The following is a 21108-nucleotide window of genomic DNA, read 5'->3' on the forward strand; positions in this document are numbered from 1 at the left end:
ACCTGCTTTAGTACATAAAGTTTCATTGGAACACACCCACACTTATTTGTTTATGGATGGCCTGAAAAGCCAAAAATATTTGCTATCTGACCCTATATAGAAAAAATTGCCTGCTTCATTCAAAAGTAGATTTGAAGCAATTTAATGTAATATCTAATCCTAAAGACATAATGTTCTATTTCCTCTAGTACATTCCGCTGATTTAAGAATTTGCTCACTGGTGTACCTAAGAGTTGTTATGTGTAATATTGCCCAAATGATTGAATGTGTTTTGGGGTCATTTCTCTCTTCCTTTGATAAATGTTTTTTTCTATCTCATTAAAAGGATAACAAAGAAGATACAAGAAAGATTCTGTTCTAATTTACAGAGAAATAAAATTTGGTCTTTCGTGAGTTTTTGTTTACCTTCCCTGCCCAGGAGACGCCAACACTGCTCATGTTTCCAATTAGATGGTTATCTGATCCCTTTAAAAGTAATGTCTGTCCATTCCCACTGCTGAAGCCTTAAGTGCTGGTCCCCTTGACACACTCAGGTTTCACAAGCCTTGGGATCTTGAGTCTACTCTTTACTGGAGGTTTCATAATTGATACTGAGAACTTTTCTCATATCACAGACATGAATATAATAAAGATTTTAGAGTAACTTGCAGAGATAGCAGAAGAGTACCCTGAGACTAATTATGCAGTGTTAAGTTTTTTGCTCTGATACCTCTTTCAAAAGAGAGATTTTAGTTTGGAAAATATGTTTGTGAATTTTTTTCCTTTTGGTTTTCCTGTTTGCTGACTATACTAAACTACAGAAATCAAGTGTTAACTTGTTTGCCTTACTTGGCAGGAAGAACCACCATGATGTGGTATTTTCTTGTATACTGGGTGTCATTTCAGAAATACACTTAATCTTCCAACAAGTTTTCACTTATTAACAATTTGTATTCCTATTTGATTTTACATGTATCTGAAATAGGAGAGTGGGAATAAGTGTTAATTAAGGAAAATACTCCAAATGCCAACATTCTTGATGAAAATGCTTGGGAATACATGGGTTTTGCTTGGAAGAAAGGCATTGCTTTTTTCAAAAATACATATCTACATATTATAGAAAAGTACAGAAATGGAATTTGTAGAAGATAACACAGATCATCTGAATAATAAATGAGCTGTTGAACTTCTAAGTAAAAATTGACATTCTTTCCTAACATAACAAACATTTTTGTTTGTTTGTTATGTTAGCAGCAGATATGTTTCTGAAAGGCTTTCAGAATTCAAGTTTATGGCCAAGAAGAAAGTTTGTTAACCATAATAGCATACTTTTACAAGCATCCAATCTTATTGTTCCTAAATCTAGAGTATGTGAGTGGTAATAAGAAACATCCCAGTGTGGTGTAAAGAATATGAATGCTATCTTGTATTTGTGTTTGTTTTTGCTTTGGACAAATCGTACAAACTTTGAGACTGCCTTCTCACTTTACAATTGGGTAATAATTTCTTTTTTGTAGAATTTTCTAATGGATTAAATAACATAATGTTTCTAAAGTACCAGGTATGGTACTTGGTGTGTAACTACATTTATTTTTCACCACTGTATCACCATGATTAAAGTAATCATTTTAAAATGGCTGTTCTAAGAGAAGTTGTGCTGCTTTCACTTGGTGTTTCCTGTACCTGACTGGTAGTTTCCCTGCCTGTCTTATAGTAAAGGACAGAGGGAGGTGTGTGTGTGCGTGTGTAATGATAAAAATTATGACATTATTAAAACGGGAGAAATTAAAATACATTTTTGGGGGGGTGTTTTGGTACAGACAGCTTTACTAAACCGCCTGGAGCGAATATTCGAAGCATGTTTTCCTTCCATATTTGTCCCTGATACTGAAGAGGAAGTTACTTCCCTGAAGCACTTGCTAGAAACAATCACCTTGCCAATAAAAACAAGAGAGGCCTTAGCTGAAAGTGGGTAAGTAAGTAGTAGACAGTTGTTAGATAGCATTTATATGTGTTAGTTTTGACTGTTCTAATTTATAAGGTTATCTTAAAACATTAAGGCTCTAAAACATTATGGTGTTTAAGTTTCAAAAATCATACTGTGCAAAAATACATGATTTTTTTAAAACCTCTCTGCTTCTCCATTTTTTAGCTTTTTTCTGGTATTTCTAAATCAGTATTCTAATCAGTCAATCTTACATTCTATCTTTTGACTTAGTAATGAGATAGATGAGAATGTAGATCTTACATCGACTATTTTCCTCTCTTTATCATCCCAATATACTTACAGTTTTCGGTTAAATTTTTATTTGGTATTTTCATTATTATAATCATGTTAATAATGTTCCTTGCTTTAGCCACTATTTCCATTATAGTACAAATTTTCCCTGGACTTAATAATTGACTCTATTTTTCCATTTCTAAGTCTTTTCCTACCAGCCAACAGCCTGCCTGTTAAATAGTTTTACTTGTGATCAAACCTATCAGGCTGGCCATTCCGTTTTTCGCATGGGTTCCTCCATCTTCCTATTCCAGGCCTCTTTAAAACATGTTGTCTTGGGCATTTCTTTTTCTTAGATCCCATTTTGGTGGCACACATCCTCTAATAGCCTCCTGAGAAAAAAGGTACATAGGAGACAACATTTTATTTACTCTCACATTAAATTTATAATTTAGGATTTTTTGTTGCCAGCATTCTGAAATTTCATAATAAAATATGAGTCTTTTCATTCATTGGACTGAGCAGAATCTGGAAGCTTCTGCTCTTCAGTATGAGGCAGTTCTCTTGTATTGACAGTTACCTTCCCTCCATTGTCTCTGTTTTCTTTCTGGAACTCCTATTATTAGCTGTTAGAGGGTCTAGATTGATTTTCTAATTTTAATTTCAACGTTATTCTCATTCCCGGACTCTTTTGCATTTCATTGCTCTCACCTCTAGAGGCATTCTTTCCCTCCACAGGTCTTTCCTTCATCCCTCTCTGTCACCTTAGTATTTGTGGCTCAGGATCTTAAATTTATTTTCATTGAAGATGGAGATTATTTTTGCTTCTTGATTTTTGTTTTGGGGTGATATCTGAGAAGGGGAACAAAAAGGTTTAGGTTTTGCCAATTTAAAACTATTTAGAAATTTTTTTAGTATTATTATTGCTAGTTGTACAGGTAGTTCATACTCTTGGACCCAGGAATCTTTCCAGAAGACTCATTTTAAGGAAATAACACAACTCAACAACCACACACATCATAAAATACAAGAAGATACTCTTGCCTTACTAACAATAAGAGCTGAACAGTAAATCTTATTTAAAACTGTAGGATTATAACTAAATAAATGATAGTGCATCCCCCTTAATAGAGCATTACACAGCCATTGAAAAAGATACATTTGTAAATGAGGAAATGCTTAAAATCTGAAAAAAGAATACAAAATTATATATATACATATATATACATATATATGTATGTATGTACTATAATTGTAACTTTTTGGGGGATCAAGACATAAGGAGAAAACACAAATATTAAATGGCTGTAGTAGGAAGGTAGAATGCTGAGTTGATTTCCTTCCTCCCTTTAAATATTTTTGCTTTAATATAAAATACAAATAACATACAGGCTAAATTTTTGCTTGATTACTGGCATTTTGTTTCAAATGAATTTAACTTAGTTACTTTTCTAATGACTAAGTGTTGGCTGTTGATTTCATTCAGATAATAGTTGTATATTCATGTTAGACTCAAGATTAATTGTAATGTATAATATGTCACAGTCACGTTAAAAGTAGAATTCATGGTGAAAGCTATTGAGTAAACCATTGTTGATGGCTTCATCGTGACTTTACAGGGAACTGCTGGATGTGTGGACCGAGCTACAGGATATCCACGATGCACATGGCTTGAAATATCAGTGGGGCGGCTCCCATAGCAACAAGAAGCTTTTGTGCTCCTTGGGAATAGACACCAGAAACATTGTGAGTTTGTCAGTACTTCAGAAAATCCTTTAACCAGCCTTTGGATGTTTTTAAATTGTTACACTTCTATTCAAGCTGTCATAAACCAGTTCCTCAGAAAAATAAATATTAGTTGATTTAAATGTTCATGTATTTTGAATATGCCAACTTTTAAATATAAATCTATCTAGATTTTTCTCCAATCAGTACTTCTTATTTTTAGAAAAAGTTGTTTAGTGTTTTTCCTTACTTATAAAATGAAGGAATTGGACTAGGAGATCAGAAATACAGCCCGATATGGGCAATTTGACAATTTCTTCAATTTATCACTTATGATGTACGTAGTAAAGCATTGCAAGTGTATTTTGGAAAGCATTTCATTTTATGAAGATCATTCTCTAAATATATGTTCTTTCTCTCTAACACATGTGTAGCTCTTCACGGGCAATAAGAAGCAACCTGTTATAGTGCCCATGTATGCAGCAGGATTGGTAAGTACAAAAAGTTTCCGAGTGTTTATGATCGCTGTATTTATTCTGTAAAATCATTTTACATAGTGTGACATGTATTTTAAGGGTGTTTAGTATGGGAATGTTAAGGGAATAAATGTCATATCCTTTATGATCTCATAAATGCCTTTAAGTCCTGGTCTGAGGATATTCTTCTATATTCCATTAGTTACAGACTTGTTTTAGAATGAAAAGTACTTTTTATCTTAGTACCATTAGTGCTCATAACTCTTTGTTAAACGCACCCCTAGATGTCTTTCTCTCTTTTTTCTTGTTTTTTGTTGTTGTTTGTTTTGTTTTGTTTTTTATAAATTTGCTTTTAAATAGAAAAAGCTAAAGTATCTAAAGTACCATTTGTTTTAATCTAGTTGTGATCGATTTAAATAATGAAATATTGAGACTATGGATGTATATAAAAGCTTGGAAATACCAAATTATAGTAACTGAAAACGACCAGGACCCATAATTGGTCCTTAGTTTTACCATTAATGTTTTAAATGTGTTGAATTTTGTTTTTGTTTTTTTGTTTTAGATATGCCAGGTAGTCCAGGATAACTGAGGAATTTTCATTCTCTACCTTATCAAGATTCAGTCACATTTTAAAGTTGGATGTGTTTGTGTTTTTTGGTGTGAATTTGCTGTGGAACTTGACCTTTCTTCAATCTAAAAACTTTTTCCATAAATAAGCTTTAATTATTGATAGTGAATTAGATCATTTTGCTTTGTTTTATTTTTGTAGTTTTGTTTGTTTTATGGAATTGGACAAAAGCTTGTCTGTGCTCATTCTTACCAGTTTATGCTCTTTAATAAATAGTTATCATGTATTTTCAAAACACCTTGATTATCCCTACACTCTTTTCTGTTGTGGGTAAATACAGTCCAGAACATTTCTTTAAAGTTTTGGTTATTCATAATTTCTTTTTTTCTCAAGGAATAGCATTCCAGAACTTGGTGTTATTGTCACATCCTAAGTAGGAAATATGAATTTGGTTTGTGGAAGCTTTCATTCAGCTTAATGCTTATGTGTAGGCTCATCACATTAGCCAATTCTTGAAGTTTTGTGAGGAGTTTGAGACGAATATTTATGCTTTATTTTGCTACCTTAATTACGATCTTTATAAGTAATAATTTACCATTTTTATAAGCTTTTAATACCAAAGTTGATTTAGTGAGTGCATCATCTTCTCGTTTATTTTAGTGGTGCCTTACATTTAGAAACTTACTCTTTTTCATATCTGGCTTCAAGTTTTAATTATACCTTAATTTTTCCCATGTTGCTTTACATGTATGAGATGTTCAATATCTTTTGATCTCATCTGGAGGAATAGTATCGGAAATGATCATTTAATTTACTGGTTCTTGGATTTTTACGTGAATTGCTTGGAAGATGTTAAAAATACAGAGTGCTGGCACCACTCTCAGAGTTTCTTATTCAGTAGGTCTGAACCGGGGCTCGAGAATTTGCACATCTGACAAGTTCCCAGGCGATCCAGAAACTACTGATTGGGGACTGCTTTGAGAACCACTGGTTTAAGTGATAGTTCACATTAGAAAAGTTGGCTAAGACAAGTAATTGTTTGCCAAATGCATTGTCTCCTTGCATAAGGGCACTCTAGAAAGCCTGTATAATGTATGGGGTATTGAGTTAGACCATGCATTCATGAATTCAATCTGTAAATTGCTTTAGATAGCTTATGCCCTATATTTTTTTGGGAGGGAAGGAGGGAGGGAGTTCTGAAAACTTGTTTTTAGTAATTTATAGATTCTAACATTATTGACTTAGCAGTTTTGATTTTGCGTCCCCCCTCCCCTCACCCCACTCCCATAAAAGGGAGACTTTTATTTGGTCTGGTTGATAAATATTCAGGAGCTTCTCAAGTATTACATTAAAATGTGTAAAAGCTTGGCTTTGTTCAGGCCAGTAACACATTATATTTAGTATTCGGTAGAGTGTTGATGCAAAATGCTGATTTTTTTTTCTTCTTCTTTGTTTCTATACCCATTCTGAATGTCTTTCTTACTCAAAAAGTATATTAGATTTTTACACACCTAGTGAAATGTGTATGATGTTTTCCCCTATGAACTGGTTGTTTCTCTGATTTGCCAGTCCAAAGAACTAAGTTATATTAAGGCTCCCATTTTTTAGCTGAGCTAGAATCAAACACTAAAATCACACTGAAGCATGTAGATGCCATTACATTATATAATGTGTATTAAAATCAGCTCTCACTTCTCCAAATACCACCATGGTGTAATGTGTATGAAGGGTGCCCTCTCCTGCAGTTTCAGTGTCGGAAACATCATAAAATTGTTGGATTCTTAGGGCTGGGATGTGATACACTGTTGTGCTCGCCTCTTAAAGACTCTCCCCACCCCCACCATCACAACTTGTGCTTTTGCTTTTGTGATAACCAGGCACTTTAAAACAAACCTGATTTAAAATACAAGGTCTTACTTCAAAAAGTTGGGTCCCCAAGGTATTACTGAGAAACGTTTCCCATTATAGTGCTATAAAATTTTCTCTAAACAAAATTTAAGAATAGTTCCTTTTGTCTTTAGTAACTTTCCAGAAGACTTGTTTTTTCCGTTCTACTTTCTGATTAAATTTCTTGTAAAGTTTATGGGTTGATATCCCCCCCAAATTAATGGCTAATATACCTTTTCCAGGGTATGTTAGAGCCCACCAAGGAACCATTGAAACCACTATCTGCTGCAGAAAAAATTGCTTCCATCGGTCAGACAACCACCATGTCACCAGAGATGAACACATGCACATCTGACCAATTCCAGGTAAAAATATCTGTATATGTATAGATATGCATGAACGTATGTCCACACACACTGTTCTTTCCTTAATATATAACTTTACGTTTTTAAAATGTTTTAAAAATTTTATTTTATGATGGCCATAATTTTAATTACTTATTCAGTAACATCCCTTGGAATACAATGAACAAATTACCTTTAATTTCCAAGAACAGAAAGGCACAAACTGAGAAGTGGCTGGTTGTGGGTAAGTCTTTAAACCTGTCTTCGCCTTAGTCTCTTTCCTGCAAAATGAAGACTTTGAAACAAACATCTCTAAGAAGCCCTTGCAGCGTGAACATTGTGCGATCATAATTAGTAACACACAAACCTAGTAAGTGCTGCATTTCCCCCAAAATGGTAGACAGTGCATTTTTACCAACTCTTCACATCTGCTATTATGTGTTTTTCCTGAAGCCAGAAAATTTTATAAAGTAATAAAATTTAGGTGTGTTTATTACATCAAAAACTGTTGTTTGGGAATTTGAATAAAACTGTTAAGTTGAAAATGAGGTGACACTTAACAAAACATTCTGTTGATTTACCTCTCTTATTCTTTACCTCCTTAGCACATTTAAGCACAAATTTTATTTTAGTCTAATATGTATAATATCAGAGCCTCCCTCTCACTTTTTATCTGGGGAAAAGAGCCATTTTGGTTTACTTGCTTTTCCCACATCAGATCAGAGACTGATTCAGTTTTGGTTAAAGACTGTTTTTTAGAAGATTGATATTTTTAAGTGAATATTACCATTTCTAGAACATATCCTTGCTGTACTTGTCATTTCCTAACCTTAAACATCATTTTCATTTACATCTAACACAAAAGTGTATATTTGGACAGCCTTTCCCAAAATGTGTGCTTCATTAAATACTAACCCCCAGAGATATGCCACTAAAGAAGGGTTTTAGAGCTAAGTAAGTTTGGGAAACTTCATATCATGCCCTACAACCACCCTTAGAGATTCACAGCACACACATTAAGGACTCTGAAGAATCCTGTAGTGAATAACCCTATTTAATTTTAATTCATTTCTCAAATGTACTTGGCCACAGGACCCTTTTCTGCAGGGACTAGGGGATTAGAGTCCTAACACCTGCAGCACTAGTGTTTTGAAGAACATACTTTAGAAAATAATGATATAAAGCAAGGTCCTTCCCTTTCAAGTGCGTTTCAAGAAACATAATGTTCCTACTGTGTACCACTGTGGCTTGTACTTGGGCACAGCTTAAACATTCTTTTGAAGCCAGTTTATAACTGGCACTGAGTTTGTGGGCAAGGAGGCCTGATGCATAAAGTGCGAGGCCTCGGTGTGGGGCAGCAGGCAAGGTGGCTTGGGCAGAATGTCTCAGCAGGGAGACTGTCCTTAGTATCCTCCTTCCGTTGCCCTCTGGGTATCAGCTGCTCTCCCTCGCCTGCCTCATCTACGCAGACTCCAAAATCACTTCACAGCTCGTTTCACTTCTGCCTACACAGCAGTCTCACACGCATGGTGCTGCTTCATTTACTGAAAATGGTGCTGTTCTTATTGGAGGCCGCTCGTTGCTAGTTTCGCTTTCCTCCTTCCCCTCTTCTATCCACTTACATGTATTACAGCCCCATAAACTATTGTTTATTTTATCAGAGCTGGCTGTCACCCATCATTTTTGCCCCTCACTGATTTGATTGATGTTATGTATTTCATTCTAGTCATACCTCGTACGTATCTTTATTATATAATTTAATTATAGACATGACTAAAAGTAGTCTGGATAACCTAATACAAATATGTGTTAATTTAATGAAAGACTTTTCATGGAAATTAATGTGTTAATGTAATGGACGTTAGTTGCAGCTCCATAGTGTGTTACCATCTCTATTCATGCACATACTCCCCTATGTACATGTAATCAAAGAATTACCGTCTACCTATTTATAAGCAAGTATAGAAATTTTTAGCAACATTTAAGCATATTTCACTCTTTTGTTAGAAGATGGAACTTGGTCTCTTACTACTTATAGCAAAAAAAAGGTCTTTTTAATCAAACATATCCTTTTATTCTGTTAGTGTACACATTTCTTTTTTTAAAAAAAGTAATAGTGAATTAAAAAGTTTATTTTGTACTTTTTTTGTTGTAGTTTGCAATCCTCATTAGCTTTAGTTTTTTAGGCTTTTCTGGGAACCAGTGAAAATAATATTTCCCAATGGAAGTTGTTCAAACTTATTTCTGAATTGAAAAAACTGTTTAAGTCTTCATTCTAACATACACACACACACTCAAATAGATTTCCATACGCATATCAGAATTTGTGCTAAGATGCCTGACTGCCGTCACTAAATCGAATGATCTTTGTTTGGCTCCATACTTGTGATTCAGGTTAAAATATTTAACAAGCATCTGATATGCATTGCAAAGATCTCCTTATATAAAGTGCTACTTCTTACCACTATTCTTTGGCATGCAGCATATAAGTTACTTCTACTTTACTCTTTGGTCATGCGGTAATGCTGTTATGTCTTCCCGCTAGTCATGGTTTTCAGATAAAAAAGCTATAGCCTCTAGTGCTAGAGGCTTAACAAAATATGTCAGGAAAGATCTGTTTAATATCTTCTTTTTTTCAAAAAATATATACCAAACTTTGTATAAAGTTTTTGTTTCTGGCAGCACTAAACATTGACTTTCAAACTTAGCGTAGCTGCATAATTCTCATTGTGACTGCATGCTTTTTTATCTGTCTCTTCTTTTCTACCTCAATTTTGGTACCCACTGAATTTTTATATTCTTCTAAATTAGTTTGTATTCATTAATCTTTTAACCATTGCATCTCTTGTTTAGGCATTTAGAAATTTATTAACTGTTAATGGTGTTTTTTTCTAAGATACTTTTACCTGAAAAGACAGCTTATGGGTAAAAAGCAGTAGTGAGTCTTCTGTTGTTTTGGTTCATTTTGTTTTTATCTTTATCCACTGAATTTCAAGGTCACACCATCCACGGTGTCATTAGTGATCCCCCTCTTAGTGGGATCAGTACTGATAACCACATTTCATTCACTGCTGAGTAGACTCAACTCTCTGACTAGCAGTTATTCACCTAGTCACCATTAGCAAACTTCCTTTTTTAGGCTACTTGATGCTGCTATTTCAGTTGTGAATCAGAGTTTTAGTGTTAGAAGAACAAAAAAAATTATAATCTATCATTGTGCTTTCCTTTTACAATGAGAAAACATATTTGGAAAGACTAAATAATATACCCAAAATCATATATCAGTTATACAGCTAAGACCAGAGAACCTAAGCCTCCTAAATTTTTTTTTTTTTTTGCTCTTTTTATGACCTTGGTTTTTTTTAGTGCTTTTCTCTCTTCAGTAATCATTCATACCACATTGCTTCAAGTTGTTTTAAAATGCTATATTCCAATGCTTTTTCTTTGAGTTGCCTTGTCAATGTCATTAGTTAGCCCATAATTTTGTAGGTGTCCTGTTTTTCATTTGTCTCATTTCTACAAAATGTTTGTGTTTTAGCACCTCATTATTACACAGGGTGGGGCAAAAGTAGGTTTACAGTTGTGAGTATGTGAAACACAGTTTATTCTTGTATTATTTTATATTAATTATTGTATTATTTTCCCTACGAACAACTGTAAAGCTACTTTTGCCCCACCTATATTACTGGCTATTTCTTTAAAATGCCATACACCTGTGTGAGAGGCTAAAATTTTAGCAAATGACTGAAATATTTTGTAAGTATCCAGCTACTTTACGTCATTTAGATAAAACATGTTAATGAAAGTTTTACTCCATTTTTCTGGAAATTTTGTTACTATATAAATTGTGTTTTGTCCATTCATTCAATGTTGCATATGACTAAAGGTGTCACTGATGTAGAAGTAGAATATATAAGTTGAATCTGTTGGAATGCCTAGAGCTTTTTGTTTACTTGTTTGTTTTTGTGATCAGCTAAAGAAGGTCTTTTCTAAATGTTATCAGTCTTCCAATTAGGTTATAAACTAGATTTTTACCAGCACTTTTTGTTAAAATAATTATAGATTCACAAGAAGCTGCAAAGAAAATATAGAAGAGGTGCCTTGTATCCTTCACCAGTTTCCCTCATGGTTACATCTTACATAATTATAGTACATCGAAACCAGTGATATGACAGTTGTACAGTATGTGTGCATAGTTCTGTGTCATTTTTATCATATGGAAAGAGTCATATAACCACAGCTGCAACATAGATACAGAACTCTTCGACTGGCACAAAGAACTCCCTTAATACTTCCTTCTCCACTGTCCCCACCTCGCCCCACTCGCACAGCTATCGCTAACCCCTGGCACCCACTAATGTTAGCATTTGGCTTTGTTTATATCCCCCCCAACCTCCAGGCCTGATCTGATTTGGGGTGACTAGATGCTTATAGTAATATGCCTACCATTGGTATCCCCGTTATCAAGACCGTTGTTATTATAATATGGTTTTAGACTTTCCAAAATAATGGATTCATGTTCCTTTCCTATGGGGAACAATGCCTTTACACAGAAAAGAAATGAGTATGAAGTTTTAATAGTACCTACCTTGCAATAAAGTATATATATGTATGTATGTACATATTTACACATGTATATATGTATATACACACACGCGCATACACATACATACAGTAAGACAATACAGAAAAAAAGATGACATGTTGATACTGCTAATAAAACACAGTTTATTTCAGTAAAAGTTGTCAACACCGCCCCAAAATAAAACCAAACACCACAGTTTTTTTTCATCAAGAATATTTTTAAAGTGATACTCATTTTTAAAATGTTTTGTACTACTTTCCATCTTATATGTACAATTTGGAGAATTGTAAATAACCAGGGACCTTGGACTTTTATATATAACGAGACCAACTAAATTAACCATACACGATCATACAATTACTTAGTAGTTAGTCTCAAATAACCCAAATTTCGTCAATTTTAGTAGGGTACCTTCTCTATTACATTATACTATCTGTTAAGAAATTTTAAGTGCCCAGTTATGTAAAGTTGTCACACTAGTGTAAAAAGTCAGTGATATTCTTATATATTTTAATGTTTTTATTGTAATAAAGCCAGTAGTTTAAATCATGATTTGAGAATTAATTGAATTCTTGACATAGAAACAGTTCATAAATTTCTGTTTGAAATGTAAAGATAATTCCATTTCTCAGATACAACTTTTTTAATATCAACAGGCTATACTGTTTAAAAATTTTGCAGTTTCAGTTTGGGTTAATATTTGCAGATAACCTTCTGAAATTGTAAAGTATCCCAATTTTGCCTAATTATCTTGCTATAATAGTTTTTTTTTTTTTTTTTAAAGGATTCTTTACATTGCTACAATCTGTACTGATTAATTTTGATTTTTTGGTTTTCAACTCTAGGAGTCTCTACCACCCGTCCAGTTTGACTGGAGTAGCAGTGGCCTTACTAACCCCTTAGATGGTACGTCTCTCCGTAGAGCCTCTAGCACCAGAGCTAGAGTTAAGAAAGCTACAAAGTTCAGACAAACTTCTCTCTGCTGATTTCCTCTTTTGTTTGAACATAACTTCTTATTCTTATCTTTGGAAATTCAGGCTTTCTTTCTGAATAGTAATTGCTCAAGAAATCGGCCATTACTATTATTAACAGTATTAATGTCCAAATTTAGGTAGTAGTAGCTAGGTAAAATTTTAGTTTCTTCATCTTAAGTCAAAAAACTTCTTTATTTTTTACAAGTATCTAGGCAGTTTAAATGATATTTTAGGTAGGATCAATTTACTTGAAATTTGTTTCTGTAGTTTTAATTTATAGAATTTTCTTGGATGCAAAATCTTGTGACTAGAGGCTGCTTTAAAGCACAAAGCACAATTATTTAGCCAAAAACAATGTGCAAATAGACCCATATTTATTGACTCAAAGTAGTTTTCTGATTTAATAGTATTTTATAGAGCACTCACATGCAAATGGAAAGTGAATGATTTTCATGATCCTTTTCTAAAATTTATCTCAAAATGCTGGTAGTTCCAGAAATAACTGGTTTCACTCATGGCTTTAAGAGAAATTCCTGGAAAAGGAAAAACTTATTCTAGTAATGTAGGGTCTTGAAAACAACACAGAGTCCTAGCTTTCCAGTGTGTTGATGCCACAAGTTTTAATTGGACCCTGAGATACAGTTACTCTCACTTCTTTACTTCATCAGTTGTGTGAGCCATTACCTAAAACACCTGTCATTCTGCCAGTTTTTCCTTAGAGTGGGGGTCCTAGGATATTTGGAAAGCATCCAATTGAATAACAGTGCTGAAGGAAAGCCTGGATGCACCTCTTGCTGTTGTCTGGTGTCTTATTTAGTCAAATCATCATGCTTTTTATTAACAAACAACTTCTTTAAAAATGTGTACTATTTCTGATTACTGTTTCAGAGTTAAAGGGGAACAGTACAGCTTGAGGTTGCACATCAGGGTAGGGCAGTTATGATATTTTTTATTATGTTGTTTTATTTTAAACTAAGTTAATGTATTGGTGGTGCGTGTCCTAAAACTGAAAACTTTGTCACTTTTAAAAAATTATTAATTGGAAACTAGTATTACTAACATGAAAGATTGATTTGGGCATGTGCAGTGATTTAATGTTGGGTTGAGATTAAAGTATTGTTTCCCTTTAACGGGTATATTTTCCCCTTGGTCTTTCTGGTATGGCTTGGAGTTTGATTGAAAGAACTGAACTTCTAACTAAAACCTTACTAAGTGTTAAATTATTTACATTGTACATGAGAAAATGTACATCAAATTAAATTGTTACTTCAGAAATGTCCTTAGTAATGAAAAACTAATACTGTACACATTGTTTTAATGTTGATTTAAAATGTGTAATGACTACTAATTATAACTTGCATGTTCAAGTGTGTGTCTTACCCCTTTTTACACATAACCCCTCCTCCCTTGGCTTACCTTCTGTGTGGCTGCCTACCAACACGGTCACTGAATTTCAAGCTAGTGGAGGTTCCACTCTTCTGAACCTTGATTTCTTTGGGCCCGTGGATGACAGTAGCTCTAGCAGCAGCACCACAATCCCAGGTCAGCAGAGTGTTAAAACCACAATTCTAGTTTATTTACTAAAAGCATGACCACATCACTTGACTTTCCTATAAACAAGGAAACAAGTAGATTGTATTCTCTATGATGTCTTTCTAATACTTTTCTTTCCTCTATCTATTGTTATTTTCTGGTAGCTGACTATAGCAAATGACTTACGTGAAATGTATTTTAAGGAAAGCTTTCTCAGAGTGTAATATTCAGAGCTCAAAGTAGTTTCTAGGACTAAAACAGCCCTAATGTCCTTAGTTAAAGGTAGGGGGGGTTTTCCTGTAAGTGAAAAATGTGATATTTTATATGCTTATTTTTTAAAGCATATTCTATAAAGCCATTTGAAAAAATAAAAAGTTTAGAGATATAAGAATATTTTAGTACACAAAGATGACTTTACATTGTAGAGCCTGTGATAATAGAACCTTTACAAATGCTAGCATTCAATTCGTTGTTTATTAGTGCTGCTGAATGTATACTTAGGTTCCAAAATGTTGGAGTCTAGCACTTAGTTATATAGTGCCACATAGAACTATTATTGTTTTCATGTAGCTCTTAAATAGAAAGTATACTGTTAGTTTTCCATGTGAAGGAAAAAAAGTTACAAAAGTTAATAGTAGAAAATAATTGCTATGAGATAGTAAAAGTTAGAAGTAAACCTTACTTGGAGTGCCTGTTAATGTTCAGCCCTGCAAAAGTCCAGTTCATTGACCAAAGAACTAATGTATTTTGTTACTTTCTAACTGAATAAAAGATTAAAATATAATGGCATTTTATGTTTACATTTTATTTAATATGATTTTAATGACTCTGTCATCCCAACTTGTGATCTGGTAATCATGCCCATTGATCATCAGATAGCTATTGGGGTGCTATATATAGATGCTGATGCCCATAGTGCATAGCAAGGATCCCTCTGTATCCCCACTAGTGGCCAGTTACATAGCCAAACTGGTTCCTGAGAATTTGCTGGGTTTGTTCTATTCAACTAGATAACCCTGCCACCCACTTCCAGCAGTGTAGGCGCCATGATGGGAAATGGGGGAGAGTAAAAGAGTCAGCTAAGGGTGAGCCTGGGACCAGGATGCCCTTCTACAAGGTCTGGTTGTGGAAATCTGATCCTGCTCTGAGGAAGGTCCAAGGCCATTTGGTAGAATGACTCGGTTCCTCCAATCTAAGGCCTGGTTATCATGTTCATTGTTCCCAAGATTTTGCAAGCATTTATGAAAAAAAACAATCCGTGTCTGGTTTCAACTTCAAAATGATATTTCACTATTTACTTAAATTACTTCTAAATACATTTGAGCTATGGAATGACCTGGGTGAACTAATTAGTTGTTTTTAATACTTAATAGGGGGGGAAAGTGTGTATCAATTTCCTTATAACTGTAGTCCCAAGAATGAATTACCAGGCTCCCATTTTTAATTTGCTCTTAGCTTTGTTTTGTCATGAACTGTATTATAATTTAAATGAAGTCGCTATTTTTGGATGCCTAAAAACCTGGTTTAAATTTAATTTTTGGTTACATTTCAAACTCAGTTAAAAACCATCCATGGGAGTCAGATAATCTAACCACATAAAGAAGTACAGAAATGACCTGATAACCAGGCTCAGTATACACAGCTTCGAGAAGAGAAGTGGTTTCAGAAGCTTAGAACTGTGATGGACATGAAATTAGCATGGTCAAATGCGGTCCTCATTACTTTGGAACCTTTTAAATATTTTTGTTATGTATTTTCATTAATATGCTCTAGCTGCTGTATAAACTTGATTACTATAAAGTTGCTTTGCCTTCTTTTTATTGCTATTGGGTTTTGTTAAAACTTACCATCAAGCTACAGGTATCAACACCTTCCCTTAGTATTCCATTTCACCACTTGCTTGCACTTTTTCTGACTTGTTTCTGGGAAAGTCATTTTGTCTCAGCTTGCGGTTATTTATTTTGTGTGTGAGACTTAGGAGGTTGGCATAGAACTTGGTTGGCTAGCTTTAGTTATGTAACTAAACTGTGCCTCATTAAGGTTTTGTTTAAAATAACTCTTCCATTAAAAAGAATTACTCTCTAATTATTAGTATAGAGTAGGTAGTTGAAAAAGGCCATAATACTATTTTTTTCTTTTTTGTGTGATAGTGTTTGTTTTCAGCTGGGGAGGTTGATTGTTTTGGTTTTTTATCTACCACTTTCCTGCTTGACAGCCAAGTGGCCTATATTTTACAAATCCAAGAAATTTTTACTAGCACTTTCCTGTTGCCAGTCAGAATGCAGTTTTTATTCTGCATTATGTGTTAGACATCTACTGAAATTTTGTGGTTACTTAAAAGCTAACCTTTCACAGTGGAGGAAAGAGGTATTTTGGGTTCGTTTGGTCCCTGTATTTACAGGCATCTATAATTTCTATAATTTTAATTGCAACTTATATACTTATTATAAAAATACAAAGAAAATGCCTTCTAAGTATATTTTGAAACGGTACCTTAATGAAATATTAAGAACTTGGGAGAGTCAACAAACATTTTCTATAGCCTTCCTCCCTTGTTGGACATGGTAACTGTGGAAGACGCTTTTGCTTGTTTGATTTCTGTAAACATCTGAGATCTGTGTTTATATGTGCTAATCATCTGCAAAGTTGAAGGTAGTTCCTGTTTTGTTTTGTTTTTCCTTATCTTGAAATATCCTAAAAGGAGGAAGCCTGTTAATATCAATATGTGCATTTATATATAATTTTTATCAGCTGACCATCAGGGTTTTTTTAGAAATAATAAGTAAAGATTGATGAAGCTGTAAAACATTCTTCCTTACTGTCTGTTTATCTGATTGTCTTTATTACCTAAAAAAAGTTTAGCTTGAGTTGAAATATTTAATTGTTCTTTTCATTGTTTTCATAGTCATATTTAATATAAATTTATATTCAAGGGAAATATTTTAAAATGTGTATATATTTTATTGAAGTCAGATAAGGGGAGGATTTTTATAGACTTTTACAGCAAATCTAATCCTCTAGCACAGCTTCATTTTGAATTCCTCTAGCAAGATATTTAGACTGTTAGCTACTAGATTTAGATATAAGACTATAGAAATATAATTAAGTCTTGAGACAATTTTCATTTTGTCCAAAAGTAGTTTTTTTTCCCCACTTTTTCTGAGAATATTATACCCTCCTACTTCTTAGAAAAAACAATTTGGTATCTAATTTATCTTTAGCAATAATTTAATGCTTTGAGTAATATAGTATTTCCTTAGATTGTCAGAATATTTAACCAAATCATTTACCATATTTGAAACTTTATATTAGCTTCCAATTCTTTTTGTGTGGAAGAAAATAATGCAAGAAAATGGTCAAGAAGGTAGGGGGAGGGGGACGTTCAAAAATGAGGTTAATCAGTTAATTTAAAAATTGAGGTGTCCTATTGTATAACAAATCATGTGCATCCTATTTATAAAACATTGTTAACTTTCATATTGCAAACTAAAGCAGAATTGAGGGAGTTTTCTAAAGCAGATAGAATTTTTAGAAGTGTTTGGATGTTATTATGTTAAAGACTATATACCAAAGTGGAATTTTGTTGTTTTGGGGGGTTTTTTCTTTTTAGAGAGAGAGGAGGGAAAGGGATAGAGAGAGAGAAACACTGAAGAGAGAGAAATATCATCGATCGCCTCCTGCATGCTCCCTACTGAGGATCGAGCCTGAAACCTGGGCATGAACGCTGACCAGGAATCAAACTGTGACCTCTTGGTTCCTGCGCTGATGCTCAACAGCTGAGCCACACTGGCTGGACCCAAAGTAGAATTTTGAAAGTATTTTTCTATTTATAAAAACTCGGCGAAGTGAAACTTATAATTTAAAAAATAAGTGCTGTAGTATAGTGTACTAAAGATGTGTTATGCTTTTAAAAGACTCAGATGTTTACAGAACAGTTGCCTTTTGCATCTTGGATTGTGGCTAACCGAGTGACCCATTGCAGCTTGCCATCACTGACTGTCATTTTATACTATAAGGTGTGGATCCAGAGTTGTATGAGTTAACAACGTCTAAGCTGGAAATCTCCACCTCAAGCCTCAAAGTGACTGATGCATTTGCAAGACTCATGTCCACAGTTGAGAAGACAAGCACATCTACCAGGTAAACAGTTAGTGTTCATTACACCCTGACTTTGGATTCTGTGTTTAAACAACCCAAATGGGAAAGCAAATAAATTCTCAGTTTTCCAATGTGTTGTATCAAAATTCACTTTATGTTAGTAAAAACCAATAGTGCCGAATTCCAGAAAATAGTGTCAAATGTTTAATTATGAACTATATTAGAGCAAGCTATTTCATGAGACACTAGAAAGAGCTAACAAATGTGGTTTTTTCTCTCCTCCAACTCCCAACTCTGTAGAGAATTCTGGTTAAGTATTAAGATCATCAAGCCACTGTAGAAACATTCCCTCTTTCCTTTCATAACTTCCCTAGCTCTCTGGGAACCCAGTCTCACACTCCTGGAGTCACAATTTTATTTTCTGAATTTTTACATGTGCAGCACCACTGATTACTTTCCCAAGGTTTCTGGGCGCCCCTTCAGGGGCATGGCCTTAGAAAAGCAGTTACCTCTCGGTGTCGGAACCAGATACAAGGAATGTCACTTGGGCCTTGTCTTTAGGATTCAGGAAACCTTTAGTTTTACATAGATAAGCACTAGAATAAGCCATTGCTTTGACATGTTAGCCATAAGAATAAGCCAGTTCCTAATAAGCTAATTATTATGAGCCAATAAACCACTACTGCAAGAACAGATATTGGTTCATTGGCATACCAGTTCTGCTGTCTCACGTCCATGATACATGAGCATTTTAAAATGTTTAAGTATTCATTCACTCAGGTATTTATTATTTATTATTATTAATGCTATTAATATTTATAATTATTAAAAGCCATTATTTTTTTTATAATTATAATTATGGATACCCTTAACTTTTCCCTGAGGTAGATATGTAGCATGCACATGCTCATTTGTCCACAGATTCTTTCCATTGCTCTCATTACCCCTATTTCTTTGCAGTGACGCTACCTGGCACTATTAAAACCTACTATTAAGTGAATCTGCTTATAAATTAAGCCATTGTGGGTGTTTTGCTTGCTTTCTAATTTTTTCTACTTCCAAATAAATCATATTTTCAACTTGAAATTCTTCGCATACAAGTTTCTCCATTTTTTCTGTGTATGTTAACCAAAAGCTAATGCACGTTTAACTTGTAAAACAACAAAAAAAAACTGATGTTTTTATCATTTGGGCTTTACCCTGCTATTTTTTGGACAGTCTTTTCTAAGGACAATCATACTGTTTCCTTACCTTTTTTACTCTGCAATCTCACTGAGCGAACAATTATAGTAGAGTTTTGGAAGTCCCAATGATGAGAATTCATTCTTTACACCATTAGGAGGAGCTCTAAACCACATTGTTAACTTGCTCTCCTAACTTTTTAACTCATCCTTGGAAAATGCTGTATGTACACTAGGGAACTTTTCCAACTTTTCTATCGCTTTAAGAAGTTATTTTTATTTTTCCCTTTTCTGTATATTATGGAATGAACTAAAGTTATGCTGTGTATCCTAGTGACCGACAGTGTTGTAGCTGCATTGAATTACTCTCTACTACTTGTTCAGCTTTATATTTAAAACACAATAAATTTGAAAAGAAAACAAGTTGCCAACTTTGTATTTTCTATTTTGAGGAATTAATTGTTTGAAAATGGTGACATCTTCACAAGTCTTACAATTAGAAGGTAATACTATAAAGTGTCCCCATAAGTCCTTCTCAGTTGCACATGGAAGAGAAAGGGGGTGGCTCATCCAGCTTCAGAAAGCATTGTGAGTGTTTGTATCATTTTCCTTTCGTTTCTTTCATTTTTTCTTTTTGCTTTTGAGTAAACTGTAGAATGTAAAGCTCAGCAAAATCTTCTTGGCTCCTGACAGTACATAAGAGATAGAGTGCAAGAGCATTGAGGGGCTGTGGGGTAAGAAAAGGTTAAGGAATAGTGGTCTAGGTAGAGGAAATTTGACATGTAACAAACAAGATCTCATCTTCTAAGTGTTTTTGCATATGTGAGAGAAAGTACATGTGCTCTTCTCTTTCCATACATAGGTTGTAAAAGTGACTTCTTATTAAAGAAATCCAAGTTCTTGGTTTTCAAATAGTTTCATCTTATTGCTTACCTTTTCTCATTTAATTTGGTATTTATTATTGTAAGAATTCTTTACATATTCTGGATACTGGACCTTTATCAGGTAAATGATTTGCAAACATTTTCTCATTCTGTGGATTGTTTTTTCATTTTCTTGACAGTGTCCTGTGAAACATGAAAGTTTCTTAATTTTTTTTCAACAAAAGGGAAACTTTATTGAGGCCTCAGGGCCATGGGGTGCAGGCAGGGAGGCCACCCTGTGGCCGAGGAGGTGGTGGAGAGGCCTTATTTACCCTTCTTCTTGGAGCACAGGTTATTGGTGTGGCCACACTTCTTGCAGCATTGGACAGTGTGTGGATGCAGGTGTGCATAACACTTGCAGCTGTAACACTTGGGGCAGATGATCTCAACGCAGTCGTACTTCTGAGCAAGCTGGTAGAGGGAGGGCTCCATGATGCCACCCTGCAGACAAAGCACCAAGTACAGGGAAGACTCTGACATTCTCAGTGGTGTCACTGGGCCCAACCTCGAGGGTGCTGATCTTGTCAGCCAGAGTCTTCACACAGATCCACATCTCTCCATCTGCTGGGGAGGCTGCTTGGCCACCTCATTAAAGAGAAAGAACAAAAGTT

At 34.3% G+C, this 21108-nt stretch overlaps 2 protein-coding genes across 5 annotated transcripts in view; one reads left to right on the forward strand and one right to left on the reverse strand.

The window, feature by feature from the left end:
- AFTPH (aftiphilin) overlaps positions 1-21108 on the forward strand; it is a 61913-nt gene that overhangs the window by 36528 nt on the left and 4277 nt on the right. The window contains exons 3-9 of one of the 4 annotated variants that reach the window (XM_016224214.2): positions 1800-1951; positions 3820-3946; positions 4360-4416; positions 7102-7224; positions 12634-12694; positions 14221-14304; positions 18312-18435. In XM_016224214.2, coding sequence (XP_016079700.2) covers positions 1800-1951; positions 3820-3946; positions 4360-4416; positions 7102-7224; positions 12634-12694; positions 14221-14304; positions 18312-18435 — 728 coding nt within the window. The other 3 variants (XM_016224215.2, XM_016224216.2, XM_016224217.2) reach the window with 3 other exon arrangements.
- On the reverse strand, positions 20686-21050 carry LOC107545935 (ubiquitin-ribosomal protein eL40 fusion protein-like). The gene is given in 2 exon segments (XM_087823598.1): positions 20686-20972; positions 20974-21050. Coding segments are annotated over 2 exon segments (288 nt in total). The 3' UTR covers positions 20686-20761.

This window comes from Miniopterus natalensis, chromosome 13 (genome assembly GCF_054644295.1).
Source record: "Miniopterus natalensis isolate mMinNat1 chromosome 13, mMinNat1.hap1, whole genome shotgun sequence".
Lineage (NCBI taxonomy): Eukaryota > Metazoa > Chordata > Mammalia > Chiroptera > Miniopteridae > Miniopterus > Miniopterus natalensis.